Source organism: Cavia porcellus, unplaced genomic scaffold (assembly GCF_034190915.1).
Source record: "Cavia porcellus strain 051 isolate PalLab524CR breed Dunkin Hartley unplaced genomic scaffold, mCavPor4.1 scaffold_23, whole genome shotgun sequence".
Classification (NCBI taxonomy): Eukaryota; Metazoa; Chordata; class Mammalia; order Rodentia; family Caviidae; genus Cavia; species Cavia porcellus.
Window position 1 is genome coordinate 21,835,556 of NW_026947506.1, and position 26,883 is coordinate 21,862,438.

The 26,883-nt window shown below is 41.4% G+C and overlaps 1 protein-coding gene across 7 annotated transcripts in view; it reads right to left on the bottom strand.

Annotated features, from left to right (window-relative positions):
• The window catches only part of Hecw1 (HECT, C2 and WW domain containing E3 ubiquitin protein ligase 1), a 388,661-nt gene that overhangs the window by 45,001 nt on the left and 316,777 nt on the right, over positions 1-26,883 (bottom strand). For all 7 annotated transcript variants that reach the window (XM_063233918.1, XM_063233919.1, XM_063233922.1 and 4 more), the window contains 4 exons: positions 17,342-17,447; positions 16,360-16,456; positions 8,042-8,125; positions 7,528-7,637 (listed from right to left, as the gene is read on the bottom strand). In XM_063233918.1, coding sequence (XP_063089988.1) covers positions 7,528-7,637; positions 8,042-8,125; positions 16,360-16,456; positions 17,342-17,447 — 397 coding nt within the window. The remainder of the gene's footprint in view (positions 1-7,527; positions 7,638-8,041; positions 8,126-16,359; positions 16,457-17,341; positions 17,448-26,883) is intronic.

Consider the following 26,883-nt stretch of genomic DNA (forward strand, 5'->3'; position numbering starts at 1 on the left):
TCACTGAAGAGATGACATCGGGGGACAGCAGCCAGTAATATCAAGAGGCACCGAGAGATCAGAGGGAGGACCAAGACCTAGGCAGGACAGCAGGTGACCAGAGGTCCTGGTGAGCTTGGAAGGCTCCTCCTCTCATGGACAGGCACTGGGGAAGTCAAGATGAGTGCAAGTCTGGCATCTTGTAGGCTTCAAAGCAGGCATCTGAGAAGGGTTCTGTGGGAGAACTGATTTTCCCAGTGAAATAAACAGGAACACAATTTGCTAAGATAGAGAAAGGGATGCAGGGGCTTGGAGGGTGGAGGCAAGTGGAAATGTTTGAAATAGCAGTATAGAAACCCAAAGAAACATGCTAGGAATTTCCTTCAGATGCTAAAGGTTGATGTGGAGAGAGACCAGTGATGACTTGCAATGAATTATCTGCCCTGTCAAGCGAATCTGCTCAAGAAGGTCTGTCTTAGTCATGTTCTTGTTGCTGGTACAAAACATCCAGTACCTACAATTTAAATGAGGAGAGGTTTATCTTGGCTCATGACTTTTAGAGGATTCAGTCCCAAGTAACCTGGTTCTAAGGCAGAAATGGCATGGAGGAAGAATATGGAAGAGGACAGCTGCTCACATCACAGTGGCCAGGAAGCTGAGAGAGACGGGAGGAGCCAGGGAGAGAGAGGCACCCTTCCAGCTCACATCCCCATTGATTCCCCTCTTCTCAAGAGACCTCACCTTCCAACAGCACATTGAGCTACAGATTAATCTCCTAATGCATAATTCATTCTCCTTTCAAAAGCACATACTTTTGCACACACGAGCCTTTTAGGGTACACTACAGAACTAAACCATAATGTCTGATTTCAGATACGCAGAAAGCAGACAGGAAGGCTTACCTGGTGGTGGAGCTGTTCAAGAGGACACAGATAAAATGTACAGAACAAGGAGAGCTCAGGGCATGGGCGAGGCTGTTATTGAAACAATGACCCACAGAGACGAAGAAAAGAAAGGAGAGAACTCCAGGAGCTGGAGGCCCTGATGAAGCCAAAATATGGTGTAAGAGAGCAGCCGAGCAAGCAAGTCAGAAGAGAAGAGGATGCTTGAGCCGGTGATTTTAGAGACAGTGAGGTCAGGAGTGTCACTGTGGAGACAAGGGGCTGAGGTGACTAGAAGCTCGTTACAGCTACGCTGATCCATACTCTGTCTGGGAGACCAGGTGGCCCAGGAATGTTGAAATCATCGAAGATGATGAAAGAACTTGGGAAGATGAGCAAAACTACGAAATGAGTAACACAACTCTAAGAATGACAGATTAGGAGACATGGGCACAGCAGACTCCACTGAGTGGTGTAAGCAAGAAAGCTTGGGGGACCCAAGTCCCACCTGGAAGCCACCAATGCCTGGGGTGCATGGGGACCAACAGTCACCATTCACAAAAAGCACAGTGATAAAAACAGCCTGGTACTAAAAACAAAGAAACAAACAAACGAATGAACCCAAGAACCAATGGAATAGGTGAGAAGATGCAGTGACAACTCCAAACACACTCCACCACTGGACTCTGTGTTCCACAAAGGGGCCAAGCACCTTCACTGGCAGGAAGACAGACTTTTTAGTAAATGGTGCTGGAAAAACTGGCTTTCCACACACTGAAGGCTAAAACTAGACCAATATTTGTCACCATGCATGAAACTAAAACTGAAATGGATCAAAGATCTAAATAGTAAAACAGAAACCCTAAATCTGCTGAAAGATAGAATGGGTAGAGCTCTTGAAGACATAGGTGTAGGTGAAGACTTCATGAATAAAACTCTCATCATGCAGAAGATATCACAAAGAATCTACAAATGGGATCTTATGAAGAAGCTTTGATACAGCAAAAGACATCATCAACAGCATGAAGAGGCAACCTACAGAGTGGGAAAAATACTTTGTCACCTGTTCCTCAAAGTATGAACATCTAGAATAAATAAATAACTCAAAAAAATCATAACCTCAAATGTAAAGACTCAATCCAAACATAGACATCTGAAATAAATAGACACTTCTCAGACAAAGAAGTAGAAATGACAAGAAATGAAAAAATGTTCAAACACCACTGGTCATTCGAGAGATGCAAATTAAAACAACACTGAAATTCCATCTCATTCCAGAAAGAAAGGCTGTTATCAAGAAATCAACCAATAGCAAATACTGGTGGGGCTGTGGAGAAAAAGGAATCCTTCTCCACTGTTTGTGGGAGTGTAGTCTGGTACAACCACTGAGGAAATCACTGTGGACATGCCTCAAGAAACTAAAACTAGTTTCCATTCGATCCAGATATTGTCCTTCTTGATATCTTCCCTAAAGAATTAAAAGCACCATACTACAGTAATATATGCAGAATTATGTTTTTTTAAAGTTTATTTTAAAGAGAAAAAAATAGAGCAAAATTTCAAAACAAGATAGTAGGAGAGTAATAATGGTTAATATATTGTGTATTGTTATCTTTAAATTAGTTACTCAGACCACAAAATAGAGGCACCTAATTGTCCAAACAATAATAGTACAAACTTTTCTTTTCAATGAAATTAGTAGTATAATTGTCTGATATCCCTTCAATCTCCTTTTTCAGAGTACTGTAGTTCTCTAGTTTTCTTACACACTTCAGTAGATTGATTCTTAGGCATTTAATATTTTTGGAGGTTATTGTGAGAGGTGTTGTTTCCCTAATTTCTCTCTCAGTGAGTTTTTTATTTATGTACAGGAAAGCAATTTATTTCTGAATGTTGACTATGCATCCAGCTATGCTACTGAAGTTGATTATTAAATCTAGCAGGCTTTTAGTGGAGTTTTTGGGGTCTTCTATATAGAGTAATGTGCCATCCACAAATAATGATAATTGACTTCTCTCTTTCCTATTGTTATTCATTTTGTTTCTTTCTCTTGTCTATTTGCTCTGGCTGAAGTTTCCAGGACTATGTTGAGTAAGAGAGGAGACAGTAGACATTCTTGTCTTGTTCCTGATTTTACAGTGAAAGCTTTATGTTTAGGACGATTTAGTATGATGTTGCTTGTTGGTTTGTCATAGATGGCTTTTATCAGATTGAGATAGAATCACTATTCCAATTTTCCAGAGTTTGGAAAGATTCGGACATGTTGCCTGGATGCATAGAGTTGGAGCAGCTTAGGGTGTTTTATCATGAATGCATGTTGGACTTTGTCAAAATCTTTTTCAGCATCTATTGAGATGATCATATGGTTTTTGTCCTTGGCCCCGTTATTATGGTGTGTTACATTTATGATTTACATATGTTGAACCATGCCTGCATCCCTGGAATGAATCCAATTTGGTCATGGTATATAATTTTCTTGATGATTTGTTGTATTTTATTTGCAAGTATCTTATTGAGGATTTTTGCATCTACTTCATTAGGTAGATTGGCCTGTAGTTCTCTCTCTTAGTTGGGTCCTTCTCCAGTTTTGGTATCAGGGCAAGGCTTACTTTCAGGAATGAATTTGGGAGTATTTCTTCTCTTTCAAATTTATTAAAGAATTTGGCAAGTAGTGGTGTTAGGTCTTCTCTAAATTTCTTGTGGCTATGTTGGGGGCTTTTATCCAGCTTTAAGTTGCAAATTAAGAGCAAAGAACCCAGCAGGACAATTTACAACTCTGTGAATTTGGCCAGAAGGAAAATTCCAGGAAAGTTGTGGATTGTAAAGACAGAGATGAGACTTTGATTGCTGAGGAGAAACAGAGACATTGAAAAGATGGCCGCAGGCATCCTAGGAAGCAGTGGGTCTCCACCCTTTGCAGCCTCAAAACTGCAAAAGTGAATTTGCTCAGAGGAAAAAGCTGCAGAGTACTACGCTCCAGAATGGCGACAGAGGCCACATGAGGTTCCAAAATGGCAGCAACATAGAAAAGCTTTTCTTCACAATCAAGTTCACAGAACCCAACGATCCAAGCAATCGACCCCTCCAGCCAAGAGAGAGAAAAGCCTGACTACTGCTCCAGTTGGCAGCAAACCTTGGCAGCATCACATGGTGCTGATTTTAGATGCAAGGAAAATGCACAATTTCTGAGGGTAAGACGGCTTGCACCTCGATTACAAAAAGCCTGGGAGACCAAGCAGTGTGCCCCTGAGAGGGCAGTTTGTAAAGATGTAAAGGTGAAACCAAAGGTGCAGTGGAGACCTCAAAAGTCTGAAAAAGCCAAAAATGTGGATGATTCAAGGAAAGCACTGCAAAAAGCGAGCAGAGAGCATTTAAGAGAAAAGCTGCAGGAGCTAAAATCCCTGGAAGTGCCTTTGGGGTGGAATCACTTAAACCTCTTAAGCTTGAAACTAGATTGCTTCAGATGCTGAGCTTGGAACTCTAGGACTTAATGTTCATCCTGCTGGATGTTGGACTTGCCTTGTTTCCAATGCTTTGTATTCCCTTTTGTAACTTTTGAGATGGTAATGTTTATCTTGTGCCTTTGCATTTCAGAGATGTTAAACCCTGTTTCATTTGTACAAGGGGTTACAGTTAAGAGTTTGCCATAAATCTTAGAGGAGATTTGGGACTTGGAATTCTCAGCAATGCTAAAAATGTTAGGACTTTGGCAACTCTTGGAGATGGACTAAATGTCTTTTGTATAAAGGATGTACGTGAGTCCTGGGGTGCAAGGGTGAAATGTCATGGTTTATGTCAGTGGCCCCCAGGCCTCATGCATTTACATTATGCATTTGCAATTGGTTCATTGTCTAGTGCTTGGATTGATGGTGTCAGTGCTACACCACATAGGGGTGGGATATAATGGCAGGAAGAAGATGTGTCTCGCTTTTTTGCCAGTTTCTGCCTTGCTGTTTGCAGCTGCCATGAACTCCAGCCCTGCCATGCCACGCTGCCTTGGAGCCAACTGAGTATGGACTGAAACCTCTAAAAGCTGTAAGAAATAAATTTTCATTCCCAACTTTGGACATCAGGTATTTTGTCTCAGCAATCAGTAAAAAGTAACCAAGACAGTAAGTTTTTAGTTATATTATGATTATTCGTTTATTTAGGATTTTTATTTCTTCTTAACTCAGCTTTGATAATTCTTACGTATCTAGGAATCTGTCCATTTTTTCAGTATTTTCCATCTTACTAGAATACAAGTTCTCATAGTTAGTATAGATGATCTTCTGATTTTAAGCAGGATCTGTTGTGAATTCACCCTTTTCATTTCTAATTGCCTGGATTTGAATCATTTCTTCCCTTTTTTTGGATAAGGTTTGCTAAGGGTTTGTTGATTGTATTTAATCTTTCAAAGAACCAAATCTTCGATTCATTAATTCTCTGCATCGTTTTCTTAGACTCCAATGTATTAATTTCTGCTCCAATCCTTATAATTTCCTCCCTATTAGGAATTTTGAGATTGGCCTGCTCTTGATTTTCTAGAAGTTTGAGGTTCAACATTACATGTTCATGTGCACTTGCTGTGTTTTCTTGATGTAAGTACTCACTGTTATACATTTCCCTCTTAGGACTGCTTTCATTATGCCCCATAAGTTCCAATATGTTGTATTGTCATTCTCATTTAATTGGAGAAATTGTCTAACTTCTTTAATTTCTTTTGTGACCCACTGGTTGCTCAGGAGGGTTTTATTTAATTTACATGTATTTAAGAAGTTCTTGTAATTTCTTTTACAATTGATTTGCAACTTAACTGCACTATGGCCTGATAATGTGCATGGGATAATTTCAATTCCTTTGCATTTACTTAAGCATGTTCTACTATGTGGTCTATTTTTGAGAATGCTCCATGTGCAGGTGAGAACAATGTGTATTCTGGTGTTGTGGAGTGGAACATTCTATAGATATCTACTACGTCTATTTGTTCAAAAGTTTAATTCAGTTCTAATATCTCATTGTAGATTTTTTGTCTAGTTGATCTGTCTTTTTGCAACAGTGGGATACTGAGATTTCCATTTGATTGATGCTCATTTGATTTTTCTTGTCTGTTAATATTTGTTTTATATAGTTCTGTGTACTGTTGCATGTATATTTATGATTATTATCTCTTCCTCTTGGAGTGTTCCCTTTATAAGGATTAGTAAAGCACACCTTTAGATTTGGGTGAGTAGATCATAGAGAGGTGACCTTGAGTCAATAGCTGATTTCCTGACCCTGAATTTCTGCATTGTTCCCCTGATCTGCCATGAACTAAACATCTTTGCTCTATCACACCTTTCCATCATGTTTCTGCTTATAGCCAGCTGATCATGAACTGAATTCCCTTAAAACATGAGTCCCATGAAACCTGACCTCCTTTAAATTGTGGGTGTTGGGTACTGTGTCCCACAAATGGGAAAGCTTATTAATACACAGTGGTAGCATGCACTGGGCATTTCTTTCACAATGTCTTTGATACACTTGTCAGGAGGAAGAGACAACAATCTTAAAAACGGATTTTAGCAACTAACAAAACTCTCTTAAGAGGTAGGTCTGAATGATACAACTTGGAGAAACCAAACTAAATGATACTATAATTCTAAAGATCTAGGGCAATAATTCTGAGTGACAGAGTCCTTTCAAAACATAGACAACACTGTTAAATTCTGTATCTCTTCTTAATTTCCCTACTGGTATCAAAAGCCAAACTAGGACCCTGGTCCTAGATTTTTCAAACAAAGCTCTATCACTTTTAAAGTGACAAAGAGAAATCATAGAAACCTACAACAATATTATAATGTAAGCCAAATGAAAAGGGGTAAATTCTCCAATATTTGGATCAGTTTTGTGTACACATTTGGAGTAAGGCCACTCTCTTGATGACTGTAGGAGATACTTGTTTTTCACCAAACAAGCAGGTCAATATGTACTTTCTCATTTGGAGTAGCAAATACCTGCAAAGAATTTTTGTATCATGGATAAGTTCATTATTTTATATTAAAAAATCATAGGGGGCACACAAGAAAACCTTCTGCAGAGAAATAATAATGTCTCCAGCAAATGTGTTACCAGAACTGGTATTCAAGAGAATTCCGAGGCATTAGGTGTTTCAGGACACACCTTTCCTTTGAAATGTCTGGAGAAGATCTTTGAAATTCAATAGTGATTAAGAGCAGGGGATGCATACTTGCTCTGTAAAAAGCCAGCCAGTACAGAACCTAGAATCTGTAGGCCACACGATTTCTGTTGCTAACACTTATCTCTGCTGCGGTAGTGTGAAAGCTGCCATAGAAAATACACGCATGGTCAGCAATGACTGGGTTCTAATAAAGCTTTATTTATGGACACTAAGGTTTGAGTTTCTTAGCATCTTTGTATGTTTTGAAACATTGTGTTTAAATTCTTTTTCTTATTTTAAAAGTTACCCTCTTCTGGCTTAGGGCATTATAAAAATGGGCAGCACTGTGACAATTTAAAGAGTGTATTTTTGACAAGGAAATTCAGAGGGATCAAAAGAGAAAGGATACACATACACTGCCCATGAATTCCCTTCTACTGGTGGAAACACACGCATGCACGCACGCACGCACGCACGCACGCACGCACGCACGCACGCACACAGTAGCAGGCCAGAGTCTCAGGTTACCTGGGGAGTTCTGAGGTGAGGAGCAGGGTGAGCAGCGGGGAGAGAAGCTGTACCCAGGGTGGAAGGAAGCCTGCAGGGGGACGTAGGACATGATCTCTTCTTCAAAAAGACTGCAAAGTTAAAGAAAAGACTTAGTTCTCTAATTCTCTGAGAAAGTGCCTACAAATCAGGTCATAGTAGTAAAGAGTTCTAATCAAGCAACAAGAGTAATTTGATTTAGGGGTAGTACAATAGGCATAGCCTGCTTATAAATCCTGTTTGATTAAAGCCCTGATTTCCCTGACAACAAATCCTCCACCAAGAACTCCACAGAGCTCTTCATGCCCCTCTTGTGGATCCACAGGCAATGATAATCAGCAGTGATGAGGACTGGGGTCCCTACTTCAGTCCCAGCCTCTGGAATCTTCTAGAAACAATGGCCTGTGTTTCCATCCAGCCTCGCTCAGGTAGGTGGCTGTGGGTCAGTGTGGCCTAGGTTGGATTCTCTGGCATTATGAAAGGCACATCCCCTTACCTCAGCAGAATGACTAGATCTGCATCGCAGGACAACTTCTCAAGCCCATGATTACCCTCGGTCCGAATGTAATGGATTTTCTCCCTGTAGTCAGAAGGAAAGAAAACAAAAATAACACACCAGCACGTGACACAGAAAGGCTCTGACTCCAAAACAGAGAAGGGTCTCCCTGGTCCATCAAAACGTAGGCATCAGTTTGTCTCTGTTTAGCTCCAGCTCCCTCATTTGGACCTTTTTCACATCCTCCAACCTGGAAACTCATTTCAAGTATAGGTCTCTGGAGAAGTAGCATTTAGTTAAAAAAGAGAAAGGAGAGGAGGCACTTCGGGAGTTACTCAGCAACTAAAAATAAAGGTAACTGGATGAAAAGGGAGGATTATACATCACGATGCCAAAATCAGTCTGAAATAAGAGACTTGTAGATCTACCAAAACACAGTCAGAGGACTTTATAAAATGGTGAAGCAGCCAACAAGGCTGTCTGTGGGACTGCTGTTGGAGTGTCTAGCAGGAACTGCCATTCTGGAAAGTTCCCCCAAAACTGATGGACTGTCACACAAGGTAGAGTTGGTATATAAGGCCCCTCGCCTCTTCTGCCTTCCTCCAATCAGAGGACACTGCAACCTGAGAGCATATTTCATAGGCACACATGGGGCCAAGTGACCAGGAGCCTGCTCTCTCCCTGATGGGCTGCCAGTTTTTTGTTTTTTGTTTATTTTTCTTTTTTGAGTCTTACACCATAGCAGCTAGATGGAACCTCTGGTGATCACAAGGTTAGGGACTACAGCAGTGGCGGGGAAGGCAGTGGGTGGAACAGCAGGGCAGCTCTCTGTCCTGTGGTCAGTGTGTGAGAGGAGACACATGCCAGGGGGAGGGGAAAAGAAGAGGCTGCTCAAGGACCGGCAGGGGCCAGCTGTACATGGGACTGGGAGCAGCCCCGGGCCGTCTCTGTCTGAGGGTGGCACAGCAACGGGGGATCGACACAGAGACAACAGGGTAAGGCGACATGGGGAGGCCGCTGAGGGCACACAGAAAGTGACTGGCTGAAGACTGGCCCCTGCTCCACACCCAGAGGCCAAGATCAGCCCTGAACCAGCACTAATCCTACTGCAGTCTTGGGGGAGATCACCCAGCACAGATTCCAGCTCTGAAGTGGAAACTTCCAGAACACTGCAGACACCAGAGGGATCTTATTGTTTTTTTTTGTTTGATTATCCTTTTTTATCTGTCTTTGTGTGTGTGTGTTTAATTTTTTTACTTTTATTATTTATTTTGTCTTACCTTTTCCCCTTCTTTCAACTATCTTTCTTGATTTTTTTGTTATTTTCATGTGAGTGAATATTATCTCTTGTCTTTCTGATTCAGTTCAATATTCTTTTGCTTTCTCCTTCATTCTTTCTCTCTTGTCATCCACTCCAGTTTCTCAAAGCCTGGGTGATCATCCTTTGTCTTCCTGCCTTTCTTGTACTACACATCTCCTCATTGATCTCTCTTTTATCCCCATCCTCTTAAATTTCCCCCCTACAGGGTAAAAGGGGAAAACTCACTGTATATAAGTTCCTGGTTTATGCTGAATTTTGTTCTGTATCTGTAGATCTTGCTCCTGTGATGAAAGGCACCAAATCAATAGTTACCCCAGTTTGTCAGTTTTTAGGCTGTGTTTGGTGGTATTATTATTGCTAACTGCATTACTTTTGCCAGAATGTCAAACATGTAATTAGCTGTTCTTTCACAGTGTATGACAACACTGTGACTGTCTGGGGTCATAAGCACCATAGTTCAACATAAAAGGATGAGGTACTGAGCCAAATAGCAACTCCTCATCTCTAATAAACTGGGCAGGTGGGATCTGCCCATCTCTAATAGAGAGGGCAGATACAAAGACCAAGAGCCAGCTACCCATAAAAGATATCTCTGAAGAACAGACATTGCCAAAGGAAGCCTCAATATTAGTGATAAAGCTATCTACCATAAGAAATACAAGCATTAACACAGAAAACAAACTAAAATTTAAAAAATAGAAAATGACAAGATGCAGATGTAAAAGGCAACCCCAGACCTCCAGCCCATCCAGGACAAGATCAGGGATAACAAGATACAGGAAATCAAAAGTCACTCACATGAGTTTTCTGATATGGTAATGGCAGAAGTAAAAAAAAAAAAAAAAAAAAAAAACGGATGAATAAAACTATAGAGAAAATCAGATCACAGAAATAATCTCAGGTAAAAAAAAAAAGAGATGATCAAAATGAAGAAGTGGCTCAGTGAATCTAGACACAGGTTAAAAAAATAGAAGAGCTCATGAAAATTAGGGAAACCACGAATGCCCAACATGGGAAAGAAAATGAAATCCAGGAAGCAGATCCATACGGTTATCTAGGATATTAAAAATTCCATTGACAGCATGTGCAGCCGATGGAATCAAGGTGAGGACAGAATATCAAATCTAGAAGACAGAATTTCACTTAGTGATCACAAAAAGAAAGAATTCTTAAAAATAGCAAGGGACCATGAAAAATCAACCCAATAACTGCAAGATGATACAAAGAACAACAACATAAATTTGATTGTAATCAATGAAAAGGCAGAAGACTATATAAATGCCATAAAAAACCTGCTCACAAAAGTAATGGGAGAGGGAAGAGACACTAAGCCTTCCCATGAAGCAAGTTCCGCTATGTTGATGGGAAAGAACCTTAGCCAGGAGAGAAACTATGCCTTCTCGTGAGCCAGCTGGTGCGTGGGCTGAAAAACCAGCAGCTCATCCCTCTCCCCATTTATCTGGAAGACTCAGGGTGAGACCATAGCAACTGAGGGGAAGGGAATAGCTCAACGCTTGTATTGTTTGGTTGACTGCAGGCCTGGGGCTGGTGGTCTGGGCATCTACTTGGAGAATGGCAGTGTGTACTGTGTCAACTGTGGGGAATGTCCTCCTATCTTGTTTTTGAAATCCAATGTTTTGTTCCACTTTAATGTTTCCTTTTATTCCCGTGTCTGGTAACCTGAACAACTATTTTGAAGATAACAATGCACAATATTGTCCACACTGTTTTGTTTTGTTCCAATTTATTGTTTTATTTTATCCAATGTTATGGTTTTGATTGGTTTTATTCTGTTTCGTTTTGTTTAATTATGTCTGATGGTATGGACAACTATTGTGAAGATAGCAAGATATATTATGCTAACCATTGCTGATTTCCTATTGTCCTGTTTTGAAGTTCTGTACAACTTTCACTGCTGTGTTTTGATTGGCTTTATTCTGTTTTGTTCTGTTGGGCTTTGTTCTCTTTAAATAAAATTCAAAATTTAATTACCCATGACCAAAATAAACCCATGGTGAGGTGTATAATAATCAAAATGTCATAAATTCAGTGAAAGAATAGAATACTAAAAGCTGTTAGAGGAAAGAGACAGATCACCTGTAAAGGCAAGCCCATCAGTATCACAGCAAACTTCCCAATAAAAATCCACAAGTCCATGAGAGCTTGAAATATTTTAAGTCTTGAAGGAAAACAAGATCTAACCCAGACTAAAGGACTCTGCAAAACTATCTTTCAAAATTTATGGAGAAATAAGATACTTCCATGGCAACAACAACTAAAGAAATTCATGACTACCAAAACAGCTCTCCAGAATGTTTTGAAGGATATTTTAGAAAGAGATAACAAAGACTACAATTCCAAGATCATAAATAGAAAGAAGTCACTAGGCAAGGAAAGCAATTAAAGACAGAGAAAAGACAAGGAACCAACAACATGGAAATAACAGGACAAGGATAAGCCAATATATGTCAGTTATAGTGTTCTCAATTCACCCGTCAAGAGAAACAGACTGGCAGAATGGATCAAGAAGCAAGATCCATAAATATGCTGCATACAAGAAACCCTTTTAATTCAAAAAGAAATTGACAGACTGTAAGTCAAAGGATGAAAAACAATATTTCATATAACAAAAACCTGGAGAAAAAGCAGAAATAGCTATGTTAATTGCAGATAAAATGAACTTCAAGTCCATACTGATCACAAGAGAAACAAGAGGTCACATCTTAGCTATTGTGTGTAGTTCTGCTGCTGTTCATTTTCATCTTCTCCCTCTATTCTTAATTTTGTCCAGGTAGAGGCTTGCTATGTAGTCTGGGATGACCTTAAACTCATGGCAATCTTCCTGCCTCAGCCTTCTGAGCGCTGGGATTACAGGAGCGTGGCCACACTTGGCTTCTGTCATTATTTATTATTCTGGTGCTGAGGGCCCTGGCCTAGTTGTTGTCCACAGGGCAGCCCCAAGGTCATTAAAAACAGAAATGCAGTAATATTTCTCTGCTGCTGAAAACTCTTCCATTGATTCTTAAATAAAACTGCATTTCAAAGAAAAATCCTAGCTCCTTTCTACTGTCAACCGTTCCTCCTCTCCACCATCACTGTGGCCTTTCCATCTCTCCTAGCCTGTCCTTGAGCCACAATGCCTTTCCTTCATCTTTCACGGACATTGGGCTTGTCCTGCTCTCAAGCGCCTGGCACGCTCTCCTTACTGCGCCTGGCACGCTCTCCTTACCCGCCATGTAGGATGGGAGGAACAATTCTTTCTAACCTCTCATGTTTTGGTTTAAGCGCTGCCTACTTAGGGAAGTCTTGCTGTGTTCTATGCAGGATGTAAGACCCAGCCTTCTGCACCAGGAAACTGTCTACTATCACTGCCTTCTGATCATGGTCTTTATGACACCTGACCCATTACCAGGATAGCTGCACAACACAAACACTAGTTGAAGGGAAGACTGGAGGAATCAGCATCACTGCCATGCCCTTTTCTGGTTTTATCTTACCCCTCTGAGTGTGGCTTGCTTATATTTTTCACTGTTGTCTACTGAATACTTTTCTAGGAAGTCCAACCTGTTTTGTGGACTGCAGAGAGAATTCCTATGTCCCTGAGAGTAGCAATGGCTGAACTGAGGTCAGGTCTCCCTCCTGAAGACCATGGAAAAAGCAGTAAATTGTTCTGGGCAGGGGTGTGGAGACAGGTTTCTTTCAATTCTTGGACAGTTAAATGGATTTGACGGTCCTCAGAGCGCACACAGAGGCAGGGAGGAGCTTGGTTTTAGGGAGTGGCACCATCGTCTTGGTTCTCTTGGCCTTGACCTCCTGGAAAGCAAGTTCTTATTGTCTGTCAGCCTTTGAACTCTAGGACCTTACAGTCAATTCTGACACTTACATGGGTCTTCTGTTTTAGATGAGATATTTGGGTTCTCGACCTGGAACCACAGTCACTTTATAGTCATTGCACTGCTTGAAATTATATGCACAGATTTATATTTATGCATGGGGGAGAATCTGTAATGGCCTTCATCAGATTTTCAAAGGCATCCATAACCTTAAAAAGCTTATTTCTACCTTAAATAACTCCTCCTAATACACTGACTTTAAGTTTCCTCCATAACTGTATAATTCCATACTTTGACAAAAATCTCTAAAGATTCTTGGAGTTTGCTGTATTGTTTTATAACACGGTAGGGATAAAACATTTCACCTCCGGTTAGAAAGATATTTTATATATATTTTACATAGGGGATTACTTTCCTAGAGATTAAAATGGAACTGTAGTTCTTTTGGTGAGGTTTTCTTTTTTTTTTTTTTCCTTTTCTTTAGTACTAGGAATCTAACTCAAGACTTCACACTTGCCAGGCAGGTACCAAGCTGCTGAGCTATATCCCCAGGCCTTTTGGTGAGTCTAAAGTATTCAAGCAAAACAACTCACAAGCAGTGAACTTACTACTTAGTGATAGAATCAATAACAAAAAGTATTCAAGAGCCGACACATACGTATCTCTTCAGGTGACACAATTCCCTGAAAAACCCTTGAAAATTCCCATACTTTGTTATGTACTATTACTGAAAGGGCAACCCTTGGACAAATGACCCACCAGACCAGGTAAGCCACTGCCCTCTGTGGTACAGTAATAAAACTCAAGCAAGCAATTTTTAAGAGTTGATCAGGGATTGGGGGTACAGTCAGAGGTACATTACATGCCTAGCATGAGTGAGGCCTTAGGTTCAATTCCCACTGTATTTAAAATAAACTGAAACCCCTTCAACACACGTGAGAGTGATAATAATGTCTTATGCTAAACTTCCTGTGTAAGATGTGTCAGTGAAGGCGATAATTTCTCATGCTAAACTTGATGTGTTCACGATAGAGGTCTTTTATTTACTCTAAAAGTAATTAGCATTTCCTATTTTCACCTAAAAGTAGAGGATCAAGTTCTGACGGGCGGAGCAGATACAAAGGCAAAGAAGACATTATGTCCTTCTCCAAAGAGCTGACAGTGTATACAGAGACACAGTAAATGACAGAATACAAGAGATCTAAATTTCTCTTATTGGCACGAAGTGAATGCTATGAAAGCCAGACAAAAGAAATATTGAAGTCTGCCTGGATCACTGAGTTTTTGTGCCTTTAAATGTGAACTGTGTCTTTAAAATGGGACCAAAGACGACAGAAAAGCCATTCTGAGAAGGCCAAAGGCTGGAGAGAACACAGGCTGTCTGGTGTGGGTGGAAGACACCGAGGGGTCAAACGAACTCAGGATAGAGAATTAGGTGAGGGCCAGACCTTGCAGGCCCCGACGGATGCTGTGCTTATTTATTTCCTTTTTTGTGGAGTCTCTTTTTAAAGGCAGTGGGAGGACACGATTTGATCAGAAAGTAACTGGCCATCGTGAGGGTGATCATGGAGATCTTACGAGAGACCCCTGTAAAGTGCAGAGGAGAAAGGATCCCAAGCTGGGCCACAGCCAGAAGAAGGAGCTGAGAAGGGAAAGTGCAGAGGTGAATTCTTACCTGGGAGGGAGGAGCAGAGGAGAGGGCTGAGGGGCTGAGGGGCTGGTGGGTCCGATTCACACAGAGTAAAACCGCAGGGGAAAGCAGTGTTAATACGGGGTGTGGAGAAGAAAGAAGAGTGATCAAACAACCTGGAGAGGGTGGCAAGGACCTGACATCACGATGGAAGGGCAGCAGGTGGTCAGGGACCAGCCAGATCTGTAAGCCCACCAGATGGGAAAGGAAGAAGAAAAGGCCATCACCGGACAGGACAGGCTTCTCACCTGCCTGCCTACTGCTATCTACACATCCCCATTTAAGCATCTCAAAATTGCCCACACTGGAAGTCTTGTCAGTAGTGAGAAGATGAATAACACACCTGCCTCAGGAGCCCCGGGCTGGGAGTGAAGTTCCAGTCCCACGGTGGGGACACCCTTAACCCCTGAGCAGGGTGAACACTGCAGGATGGAGGAATTTGAACTTCTTTGTGAAAACACAAGATGGAATGTGGGGGATATTTTTCTTAGGCAGCAAGCCTGCTCAAACGAAGCAAACTGGAGTTTCAAAAATGACTCTAATGGACACCAGGAGTTAAGTAGTTAGAGCATATATGATACAGAGGTACCTCGGTTTATGAACTCAGTTCTCTCCATGATTCTGGTCACAAACCAAACTGGATGGGAACCGAATTAAATTTCCCCATCAAGTCAACTCTGAACCTCACCACTGAGTCTGATTCAGTTCTCATCCAACTTGGTTTGCCACCAGAACTGTAGAAAGAACAAAGTTTGTGAACTGAGGTACCACTGAACTTCGTATTTGCTTTTTGGTTCGAGTGTGTTACCTATGTATTTGGTTTACCATTAAGCAACTGTATTTGGTTTACCGTTAAGCAACTGTACCTCAAAATCAGAACAATTTTATAATGCTTTGCACAAATTTTGTTTATTTACTGTGATACTAGGGCTTAAACCCAGGGTGTTGCACTGAAGTATATCCTCAGTCCCTTTTAAAATTTTTTATAGTGAGACAGAATCCTACCAGGTTCCAAAGTTGCCAAGACTGGGTTCAAAACATGTGACCCTCCTGCCTCAGTTTCTCTGTGTGCTGGGATTATAGGGCATTGCCACCATGGACAATTTTTTTAAATGAAAACTCTGCTGTTCCTTTTCTGTGTTTTCCTCAAAATGAATGGGTATCACCTCAACATCACAAAAGTAAAATATAACTCAACAATATGACTGTATCTGTGTCAATTCCCAGAACACTGTTAGCTCTGGGCTTCTCGTTTTGAAGATTTAAATTAGAATTTTTTGTGGAGGTACCAGAAGTCAAATTCATGACCTCATCCTTGTCAGGCAGGCACCATGTCACTGAGCTACATCCCTGGCCCTCAAATTAGAATTTAAATGCAAGAATAAAAAGGCTCCTATACTTCTGTTCTCTCTCTTCATAGAGGTATTTTCTCGCCCGCAGTGGTGGAGACCCAGGGGCGAGGGATGAGCTGTACCTGAGTGCGTGGTTTCTTGCCAAGCTTGGCTGCCGCTCCTGCAACATTTCAAAAATGTTTGGCTGGCGAAGAAATGCCACGATCTTGTCATTGTATGCTGAAACACAAAAGTGCAAAGTTGTGGTTCAGTCCGCAGCCCAGAGATCATTTCTCTGATGTCTGGAAACTTTCTTCTTGATACCAGAACTAGTGTAGAACTCTGAAGGACTCACACAAAAAAAGAAAAAAAAAAAAAAAAAAAAAAAAAAAAAGCAAGTTCTTGCATTTTTTGAATGTCACATAATAGCATTATTATGTCTGAATGATCAAATGAAAGGTGAACGAGACCAAAGTAATCATCAATGATAAGTCCAGTACTTAAGTAGGTGTTAACTAATCTCTGTGTAAACAGGTAAGGAGACTAAAATAGCTCTTCAGAGAGATATTGCTCACGCTTCTAATGTTTCTTGCCACAGTTATTTTGGCAGAAGATTCTTCATGAGTTCAAAGAAATCTTTCCCGTGCACCTGATACAAGCCACGGCTGGTGCTGATTTCCCTGTGGTGATGATGGAAATACCCACGATGCAAGACTTTTGCCTCACTTTCCCTTGAGACAGTGGTCTGCGTTCTGGAAATTGGTAGCTGAGGTTAGGTGTAAATACCATGCAAGCTCTCCTCACACATATGTGGAAAGAGAGGTGTAAACTTAAAACTGCATCTGGCAACAGTGAGGTTCATTATTCTACTTCAACAATGCTCTTCTGGATGGAGCCAAAAAACCATAGAATGGGATAAAGAAGAAGGGAGGGTGTGTCTTGGAAGAGTAGAGAAAGGCGAGAAGGGGAAGGAAGAGGAAAAGGACAAAAGGAAATGGGAGTGAAAGGTTGGGGAGGAAATATCATAACAGCAGAGAGAGAGAAAATACACTCTTGAATATTAGATGAGTCAAGAAAACAAGGCAAAATACGGGGTGTCCAGAGGTTCAAAGCACGAATACATACCTAGAGGCAATGACTCATGCTGATGTTGGCTTCGAATTGCAGCTACCAGGCTGTGCCCTGGCCTGGCCAGTAAAGAGGCTCCTCTGTTTCTAGAAACTTCCGAGGCCTAGATTTAAAATAAAAGTGTGAGATTAAAAATCCATCATCAATTTCAGATGATCTTTTTGTAATAATTTCTTAACATGAGTGGTAAATAATGCTGACATCATCTAAGTTTTTTTAAAAAGTAAAAAAGTTATGATCTTCCAACTAAAGAAAGAATAAACAAGTTTCTTTAAAAATGACTGGCTGATGTGTTGTACTCTGGTTAAGAAAGTGATTGTGTCAAATATTGTGGATGCTGTTAAGTTAATAAGCTGAATAGACTAAGAAATAGTTGTTATCAGAACTATGTGAGCCATAAATTCCACATAAATACTGTCCTTTCCAAGAGGCACTGAACTTCAGTGCTGAAGAGGTATGGACTTGTTCTTATGAAAAGGGTTGGCAACTCTCAAAGGGAATTCTTTTTTGAGTGCCTATGGTCTCATGACAGAAAATTCACTCCCTTGATTTAGAACTTGGGGGATTTAATGAATTTTAAAATTGACATACTGAGTTTCTCATAGCTTCACAAATTTTTCAAGAGAAGCACGATGAAACTGAACTTACAAACACAGAATCTGAGGTCCCAAGAAAAGAAAGTTTGCCCAAATTTAAAACTCTAAGATAGAGAACTCGGATTCTAGCTAACTTGCTGATATAAAGCATTTGTTTACAGCGATGGTGCTTCCAGCCTTCACCCATGTGACAGAACTTCATGGAATGAACAATTTATGTAGTCTAAAATTGGCATTTGTGATGATAATGCTAACTTGGCTTAGTTTTAAATTTTAATAAGTCCTATAAATTCTAGATCATGATAATAAATTTTCTAACACAATTCCATATATATTTTATTCTGCAGTGTCTTACAGAGTAAGGCATTAGGGTGGGGTATATAGCTTGGCAGCACAGTGTCTGCCTGGCAAGCGTGAGATCCTGAGTTCAATTCCTGATACCAAAAAAAAAAAAAAAAAGGAGTAAGACTTTAAAACTGGGGCACTACAGATTTCTCATGTTGGCTTTCATCTACCAGACAAATAGTATTTAGTGTACACTGTGACTCAATCTATGTGGTGTTGGACAAAGTATGACAAAATGGGCATAAGGATATTTAAGAATTTTGAAGACAATGTTATAAGACATTTCTAAGAGTTCAAATATACAGATAAAACAGAAAAGAAAATTCTCCCTCTGAGACAAGTATAAAATTTACTCAGAATTCAGGAGAGCCGATGAAAACCTGTGGCATGCAGTCTAGAAAGGTCAAGTCAGCTTCACAATGGTCAGTTAAGACTGGACCATCTATGATAGTGTGAGTGACAGTGCTGGACAAATAACTTAACCGTTTCTAATGAAAAACATGGTAATTGCCAGTATTCCTTTAGGTGTTGTTTTCACACTTCACACTAAGAATAGCATCTTTGTAAACAGAGATGTGCTACCATTCCATTATCTGTAGATGGCAGCCTTTACTGCTTCTCTGGGAGTTTGAGGGGATATACCTTCTTTCTCTCCTGTCTTTCTCACTGGCCATGGCTCACTTGATAGACACTGAAAAAGCCCAAGTGTCAATTTGGGAAATTTTTCACCTCGCTGTCATTAGCATTCAGTTCTGCCCAGCCAGACACTAAGATGTTTTTGCTGTTTTATTTTCTGAGACCTCAGGGTCTTGCTATGTAGTTCAGGCTATTCTTGAACTCACTATGTAGCCCAGACTGGCCTCAAACTTAAAGTGATTTTCCTGCCTCAGCTTCTGGAGTGCTGGGATGATGGGCATGTGTCACTATGCATGGTTTGGAAGCTGCTATTTCTGCAAAAGTTCTTTCTCATCTCAGCTAAACGATTATAGCACAAAGGGGTGAAGAGTTTACTGATTAATGAACTATACAGAATGGAGTCCCCACACTTCTCTTTTTGCTTCATAAATTAATTAATGTGTAAAATTTGTCTGGAACAGAACTGTAAGGTCCACCTTAATGTGTGTTTAAAAGTGTGACTGATAATGGAAAGACAAAATTCTCAAAGGTCACTCAACTGAACACCTAAGTGATTATTTACAGAGAGAAATGCGAGATGTGGGTAATCTGGAGTCTGAGTTTGAAGAGCCTGGTGCACTGAACTCAACTGACCCCTGTTGTCTCACCTCAAGTGAAATTGTCTAGTGGGTCACCCCAAAGTGAACAGGGTTCTGAAACAGGAAGAGCTCCCTTCTCATGCCAGCTCTCAAAGGAAAGTCTTTCCTGTGTTGTAATAAGCTTAGGGGAAAATGGCGACTACTTCTGAGGTCACTGTAGAACTAAATTGGATTGGGAAATTCAGAATCCAGATCAAGTAAAACAATCCCAGAAGCAGACTGACAAATATGCTTCAGGTCAACTCTGAATGAGCTGGAGGAAATAACACATGGCTTGAGGTTCCCCGAGCCACAGAAACACCTGCCAAGGGCTGGATAGCCCAGAGTCCAGAGCCTAGCATGGTGGGACATTTTGCAACCAAGGGCCCAGGAACTGACTGAGAGGAAGTCAGCTTCAGTCAAGCCTTTGGGAAACTCTGGGAATTGTAAAAATGAGCTAGAATTTAGGATGTTCTAGGGTTCTCTAGCCCTGCCATGGTTTAAACAATCCATCCCAAGGAACTGATTTGGGTTTCCCTGCAAACACAATGCCAACATTGCTTTTGTAACTGCTGAAGATGCCTAGAAGCCTGAAATTTTCACTTAACATTAACAATATGTGACTCGAATTTCCTGGTGTTTGGGCCTTTGGGTCTGAGTTTCTCAGGGTGTGTCTGTGTGTGAGCGAGAGACAAGAGAGAGAGAGGGAGAGAAAGAGGAAAAAGAAGAGAGAAAGACAGAGAGGGAAAGAGAGAGAGAAACAGACAGACAGACAGAGGCAGACAGAATGTTCCCTAGCGGCCTACCTCTCCCATAGACATACTATGATTGGTTATTCTATGATTGGCTAAGTAGAGACTACTTTTAGGATTGCTTTTAATTTTTATATGTTGGTCGTTTTAATCACAATTGTAAATGTGAAAACTTCAGACATTTAGCTTTCCAGACAAAACAAAATTGTCACCCTCAAAACATAGTTTCCAGTGACTGGCATATTAGCTTCTCTCAGCTCTGCAATGCAGGCGTGTACACCAATACGCTCTTTAAAAGCTGTGATTGAAAAGTGCGGGGCATAGACAGCATCTGGCTAATGATAAGCTAATCCCCTCTCTGAAAACACTGGAGAGCTGAGGCTTGAAAAAATGGAATCAAGGGAAAGGCTCAGTCGAATTTACATAATCTCTAGATACCTCTTGTGTTTTACAAATAGACCATTCACGAAGTTCTCAGCCAGAGATAGTGGTTCTCACCAGCAGACCCAGCATTCTGGGAAACTGAGACAGGAAGATGCCAAGTTTGATGCCAGTTTGGGCAACTTAGCAACTTAAAATACCCTATCTCTAAAGAAATTAAATAAATGGGTAAATTAATAAATGAATGAATGAACAAATAATTAAATAAACTGATCAGAGTACATGGCTCAGGACTCTGGAAGGCCCTTCCCCAGTACCATCAAACAAAACCAACCAAATGGATCCACATAGGGGTTGTTGGATATACTGGGTCATTTCATGGAGCAGTGAAAAGTGGGCAAGAATATAAGGTACACACAAATCCTTGAATTAAGGGATGATAGAGCCATATGATGAAATATTATACAGCTGGAGATTTAGCTCAGCGGCATAAGTCCCTGCCTTGCAAGCGCGTGGTTGTGAGTTCGATCCCCGGTACTGATAAAAAAAAAAAAATCCTCTTTCATTATAGGGCTGGGGATTTAGCTCAGTGACATAAGCACCTGTCTTGCAAGCACAGGATTGTCAGTTCAATCCCTGGTACCAAAAAAAAAAAAAAAAAAAAAAATTACACAAGACACCTGAGGCCTGGGAGTGACTTCTGGACGATTGTAAAGGTGAAGCAGAACCACAGACACCAGGACCCAATCTCGCACTTCTGAATGCACTGAGGAGCAACCCCAGATGGAAATCATGCCTACCTTTTAAGTTCTTTTCCAACTGTCTGTGTTTCCTACCTTCAACATATATTAATATAATTAGTTTATTTTCAAAGGTGTCCAAGTTTTACAAACTTCCCACAAAACCTATCAGGTAGAACAGGTCATACAGAATTAAGAACACATGTATCAATTTTAAGAAGTAATGTAGGAATTACTTATCCCAAGCTGAGCCTTCTGTGTGAAAACTCCTCCATGTCTACAGAGCCAACAAAAAATGACCTTGTTGCAAAAGCAGCTCACTGCCAAGAGTCACAAAGGTGACTTCTGCTTTAAAGTCAGAAGTTTCTCTTCTCGCCAGCCCCTTCCTTGCAGGTTCTCTGGAACGTCACTGTTAAGCTTTTTTGTGTTTATCTCCAGAGATTTTTTGTGACTTTGATTTTCCTAACCTGAACAAGCTAAGTTGATAAAGATGATGTGTTCTGCCTATTTTTCCTAATACATTTTAGTCGATACTGTTAACAGCAGTGAAAACATAACACAGGTGTTAACCTTTAGTGATTTCCTTACTGACAGGGAAATGCGTCTGCGAGTTACAGCCCTACATACTCTTTCAATTCCATGTACACATTACGAGCAGAGCTAAAGCCTGCTGTGTTGGTTCTTAAATATACTGCAGATAGATGTGTGAATGCACTCAAATGCAAGTCAAAGTGTTAATAACCTTTTTATTCATAAGTCCTGTATTCCTGATAAGTGTACTCAGGAATCGGCTTGCAGAATTTCCAGGAGACAGAAAATGATCTAAAAAATGTTTAGCAGTGTTTCTATCAGTGACTTTTAGGATTTAGGGTATTGAAACTGATTTTGATTACAACCTTAAGTAACACAGTTTTAAAACACAAACTGCTGAGTCATACTTCAAAGAAGGGCTCATGTGTGTTATAAATATGCTATGTCATGTCAAAGTACTGGTAACTAAGGTGATGGTCCAAGAAACACATATGGTGAATTCTCCACTGCCTGTTGCATATGACAACAGTGATCAATGTTTTTTGGCACCTGGGACTGGTTCAGTGGAGGACAAGTTTTACACGGATTTCAGGATGATTCACAGGGGCTCACTACTACACCCCTCTTAGGGGCAGTTCACTACAGGGTCCCTGCTCCTTTCAGAATCTCATGTCCTGCTGATGCAACACAGGCCAGGAAGCAGAGCTCCGATGGCACTGCAAGCAATGAGCAGTAGCTGGAAATAAGGTCAAAGTTTTGCTTTCTCCTGCCTCACCTCCTGCAGTGCAGCCCCAGGCCTATCAGGCCGTGGACCTGAACTGGTCTATAGCCTATACATATTGGGGATCTGGAAGACGACTGGCAGGAAAAATCGTGAACTACGGAAATAACTGTTATTCTCAAGTCTCTCATTTCTGTTTGCTTAACTGTCATTTGTAACCGGATATCCTGCTGTTGTAACTGTTATCCCTTCTCTGAAGACAAACCTGCCAACTTCCCCCATCCACTTTTCTGCTTGTCTTACCTGTGTTGATACCAGGACTCTGACTTTTAGTTATGTCTGGAAAACTAGGAATCCAGCCTCAAAGACACAGGATCACAGAGCTGGGACTGACTTTGGTGGCCCTCCGTGGGAGAATGAGAAAACCAGGGCCCCCAAAGGAAAGAGATGCGTGAAGCCACATGGCTCCTCTAGGAGAAGCCAGCTCTGGGACTCTGCTGACTGGAGTTCCAGTTACTCTTTGCTCTATGCCTCTGAACTTTTGTTTTCTGTCTCTTTGCCTTGGGGTCTTATGGTAATCAGCTTTTTGTTACTGTAACAAAATAACTGAGATAATCAAGATACAGAGAGAAAAGGTATAATTTAGCACCTAGTTCTGGAGATCCAGTTCTTGAGTGATTGGCTGCACTGCTCTGGGCCTATGGTGAGCAATAAATACATCATGGTGGAAGAGCCTGGTGGAATGAAGTCATTCACTGCATAGCCAGGAGAAGTCCAGGGTCCTTATAATCCTCTGCAACAGGATGTCCCCAGCGACGTGAAGGCCCGCCACAAGACCCCATTTGGGGTGGCTGCGGGCGATGTCACGCAGGGCTTTGTACTTGCTCAGTACACACTGTAGTATTAGCCCACACACCCCAGACCCTAGGCCCCAACTGTTAAAGATTGCACCACGTCCCTGCAGCACACCCTGAAGACAGAGATTTTACTATCCAGGCCTCCGGGGGACATTGAATATCCAACATCCAAGTGATAGCAGCTTTTTCACCTGCTACTGGACTGTGGCAATGGCCTCTCCCTCAAACCCCTCTTACAGTCCTTCTTCTTTTTGGCCTTTAGGGACTTCTTCTAAAGATGCCAGCTTACAGGGTGGGAATCAGGGAGTCTGCTTTGTGTCACTGGACTCCCTGAGTGACTTGAATTCTTTGGTTTGCTTAACTACAAAATACGATTCTTAACCAAGGTGGTCCAATCACCTGGCAGGCAGTTGGAAGTATCTGGGGTTATGACAGCTAGTTTTAGGTGTTAAGTGATGGCATTAAAGAACACCCAGATAGCTTGTAAAGCATTCTCCCTGAGTGTATCTGTGAGGGTGCTTCTGGCAGAGACCGGCATCGGAACCACAGAGTGGGTTAGGAATGTCTACACTCACCCTGTGTGAATGGGGCCTCCAGTTGGTTGATAGAATGGAGAGACAGAAAAAGGTGCTGGGATGCCTGTCTTTTCCTGCTATTGGATACCAGAACCTCAGGCTCTCTGGCCTACAGATTGCAGGACTTGAGTCAATAGTTCTCAAGGTCCCAGGTCTTGGGCCGTGAGCTAAGTTATGCCACCAGCTTCCGTAGTTCGCACACTTTCAGACGGCATCCGTGTGACTTCTTGGTGCCGTGATCACACGAACCAATGAACATAATTAATCCCTGATCATCTGTCTATTTATCCATTTATGCATGTATTCACTTGTTGTACTGGTTCTGTTTCTTTGAAGAACACTGACTAGTACGGGGCTTTCTGTTCAGCTTTATTTTTTTGTTTTGTTTTGTCCATCACACTGACTAGTGAAGTAGGGTCACTTCTAACCTTTAATGGACAGGACAGGAAGCAAAGGTCCTGGAATGGTATGGGACAGTTTCACATCTCAGAAAACTGTCCTGACCCTAAGCGCCAAGTCTCCCCATGTTGAGAAACAACAGGTGAAATGATCTATAACACCCATGTTTATACAGTGATCATGGTGTTACATTTCTCAAATTCACTCCATGTGCTCTTCTAGGGGGAGTGCCAAGGCTCCCCCAAACCGACACACAGCCAGTGTGGGTCACACGAATGACCCCGTCTCCTACAGATCTTCCCTAAACCTGCCCCGCACCTTCACGGATGCTGTGTTGTCGATGGGGCTGCACCAGGCTAGAGGCTACCAGTTTCCAAATTCCAGGTCAGACACCTTATTTTAGAAGGTGCCTACCTTGTCCTCTTCTGAACTCCTATGGCACTTGTCCTAATGTCCGTCATGGTGCTCAATCATATTCTTATTTCTCTTGTCACTCGACTCTGTATTTTTAGCCTGGCTTTGAAAATAAAATACAAAGGACTATTTCAGAGTCCTTTGTGTTCCTCAGTGCTCAGAGCAAGATATGCCCTGAATAAGTGTTTGCTGAGCAAGTCTACATCACAGCAGACATGGCCACACGGCTCAGGTGTCCCTCCTCTGTTTTTACAGCAGAATCCCTCCAGTCTTCTGTCCCCTGAGCTGTGTGGGCTGTCACAGCAGGGTGAACCACGTATTTGTTTTCTTAGAGGCTGAGCTTTGTTTTCCTTGCTGTGCTGCCTCTGGATCAGACATCCTCAGCCTCCAGCTTCTCTGTTGCTCTTCTTAGTTTCTCCATGTTGGTCAGCAGTTACCAGGAGGCAGGGGATGGGCATGCAGATGGGCGAGGTTTGAACATCTAACGTTCAGAGGGAGTCTGCAGAGGACGCATCAGGAAGGAGACAGATGGCTAACACACCATTACTTCCTTTCACTCTCACGTTAGAGGCTTCCAGCTGGTTCTGGGCTGATGCTGGTGTCACTTTGCTATTAATGTTGATATTAGAGGAAGCGTACTTGAGCTGTTAAATCATAATTAGAGCTTTGGAACAGGTAATGGAAGTGGTAGCACTGGCTTTAATCTTGTGCTTTCAATTAGAAAAGGTTTTCATATTTGTATTTTCAGGGGAATTTCTTGTTTTAAAATTTTACTGGTGCATTTTAAGTATACATATTGATCACATGCATCATAGGGAGTTTATACCTGTATGTACATCATATATCTTGCTTCCTCTTTTTTTCCCATTACAACTGGAAGAGATCTGTATGTTTAGGTGGCTCATCTTCCATTGGGTGATTGATGTTTTTGTTTTATTGGCAGTAAATCTGCTGTACTCAGCTGGTTCTTTACTTGTAGTTGCCCTATATTGATATTGCCTCAATCACATTAAGGAGTTGGGGCATTTTAAATATATGACATGTGTCAAGTTGATGCAGAGTTTCAAAAATATCCACTATAATTTTAGATACTGTATCTTGTACTTCCTCAAGTATTACAAAAGTGCCATCACTAATGGGGAACACGCACGCTGAGCTGGGAAGTTGGGCCACTGCTTTCTCCAGCTGAGAATCTGGAGGATCCTGATATCCACATAATATTCAGGGATGTATAACACTCTCTCTCTGCATAGTCAAAGCCACACTTGACTTATATGCAGAAAGAAAGATTTATCATGCTTTTAGAGCATCCTAAAACAACACTATTTAAGATGGGCTCATGAAAGAAAAACACATTTTGTCACACTGGCATTAAGTCATGAGTACCCCTGGTTAGAAACAGTTGTGACTCTGAGAGTACACAGAGAACTATTCTCAAACAAGCAGCAAATAATTGCTTATAGTATGTCAACAACCACCATGAAACCAGTGTTTGCTATCTGGAGGGAATGGCTGTCTGGTGGGTCATAATTTTTCCAGGTTCCCCGAGAGTTTCACAATAGGTCTCCTCTCTCTGTCTCTATTCCTTTCTTCCCTACACCACATTTTTTCATTTTTTGTTGCCTCATTGTTTTCCAATAATACAAGCTGTGTTACAGGGACTGGTTTTCCAAGCCTACATCTTGTGAGATCTTGGTGGTTTTATGGAGAGACACAGATTCTTGGGAAATGAGAGTCAGGACATAAGAAGGGATTTGCTCACAATCCTATAGGATTGACTGATGTCAGTTTTAATTTGAGAAAGAAAAACAGGAATGATATGGAATACAGAGAGTCATACAGAAAGGTAACAAGGTCCCACTCTTCACGGTTCAGCAGAAACCATGGCAGGGAAAGAGGATTTAAAATCAGGGAAGAGCATTCAGCAGGGTGGCAATAGAATGTCCACAGGACCTGGCTCATCTCCCTAGACATT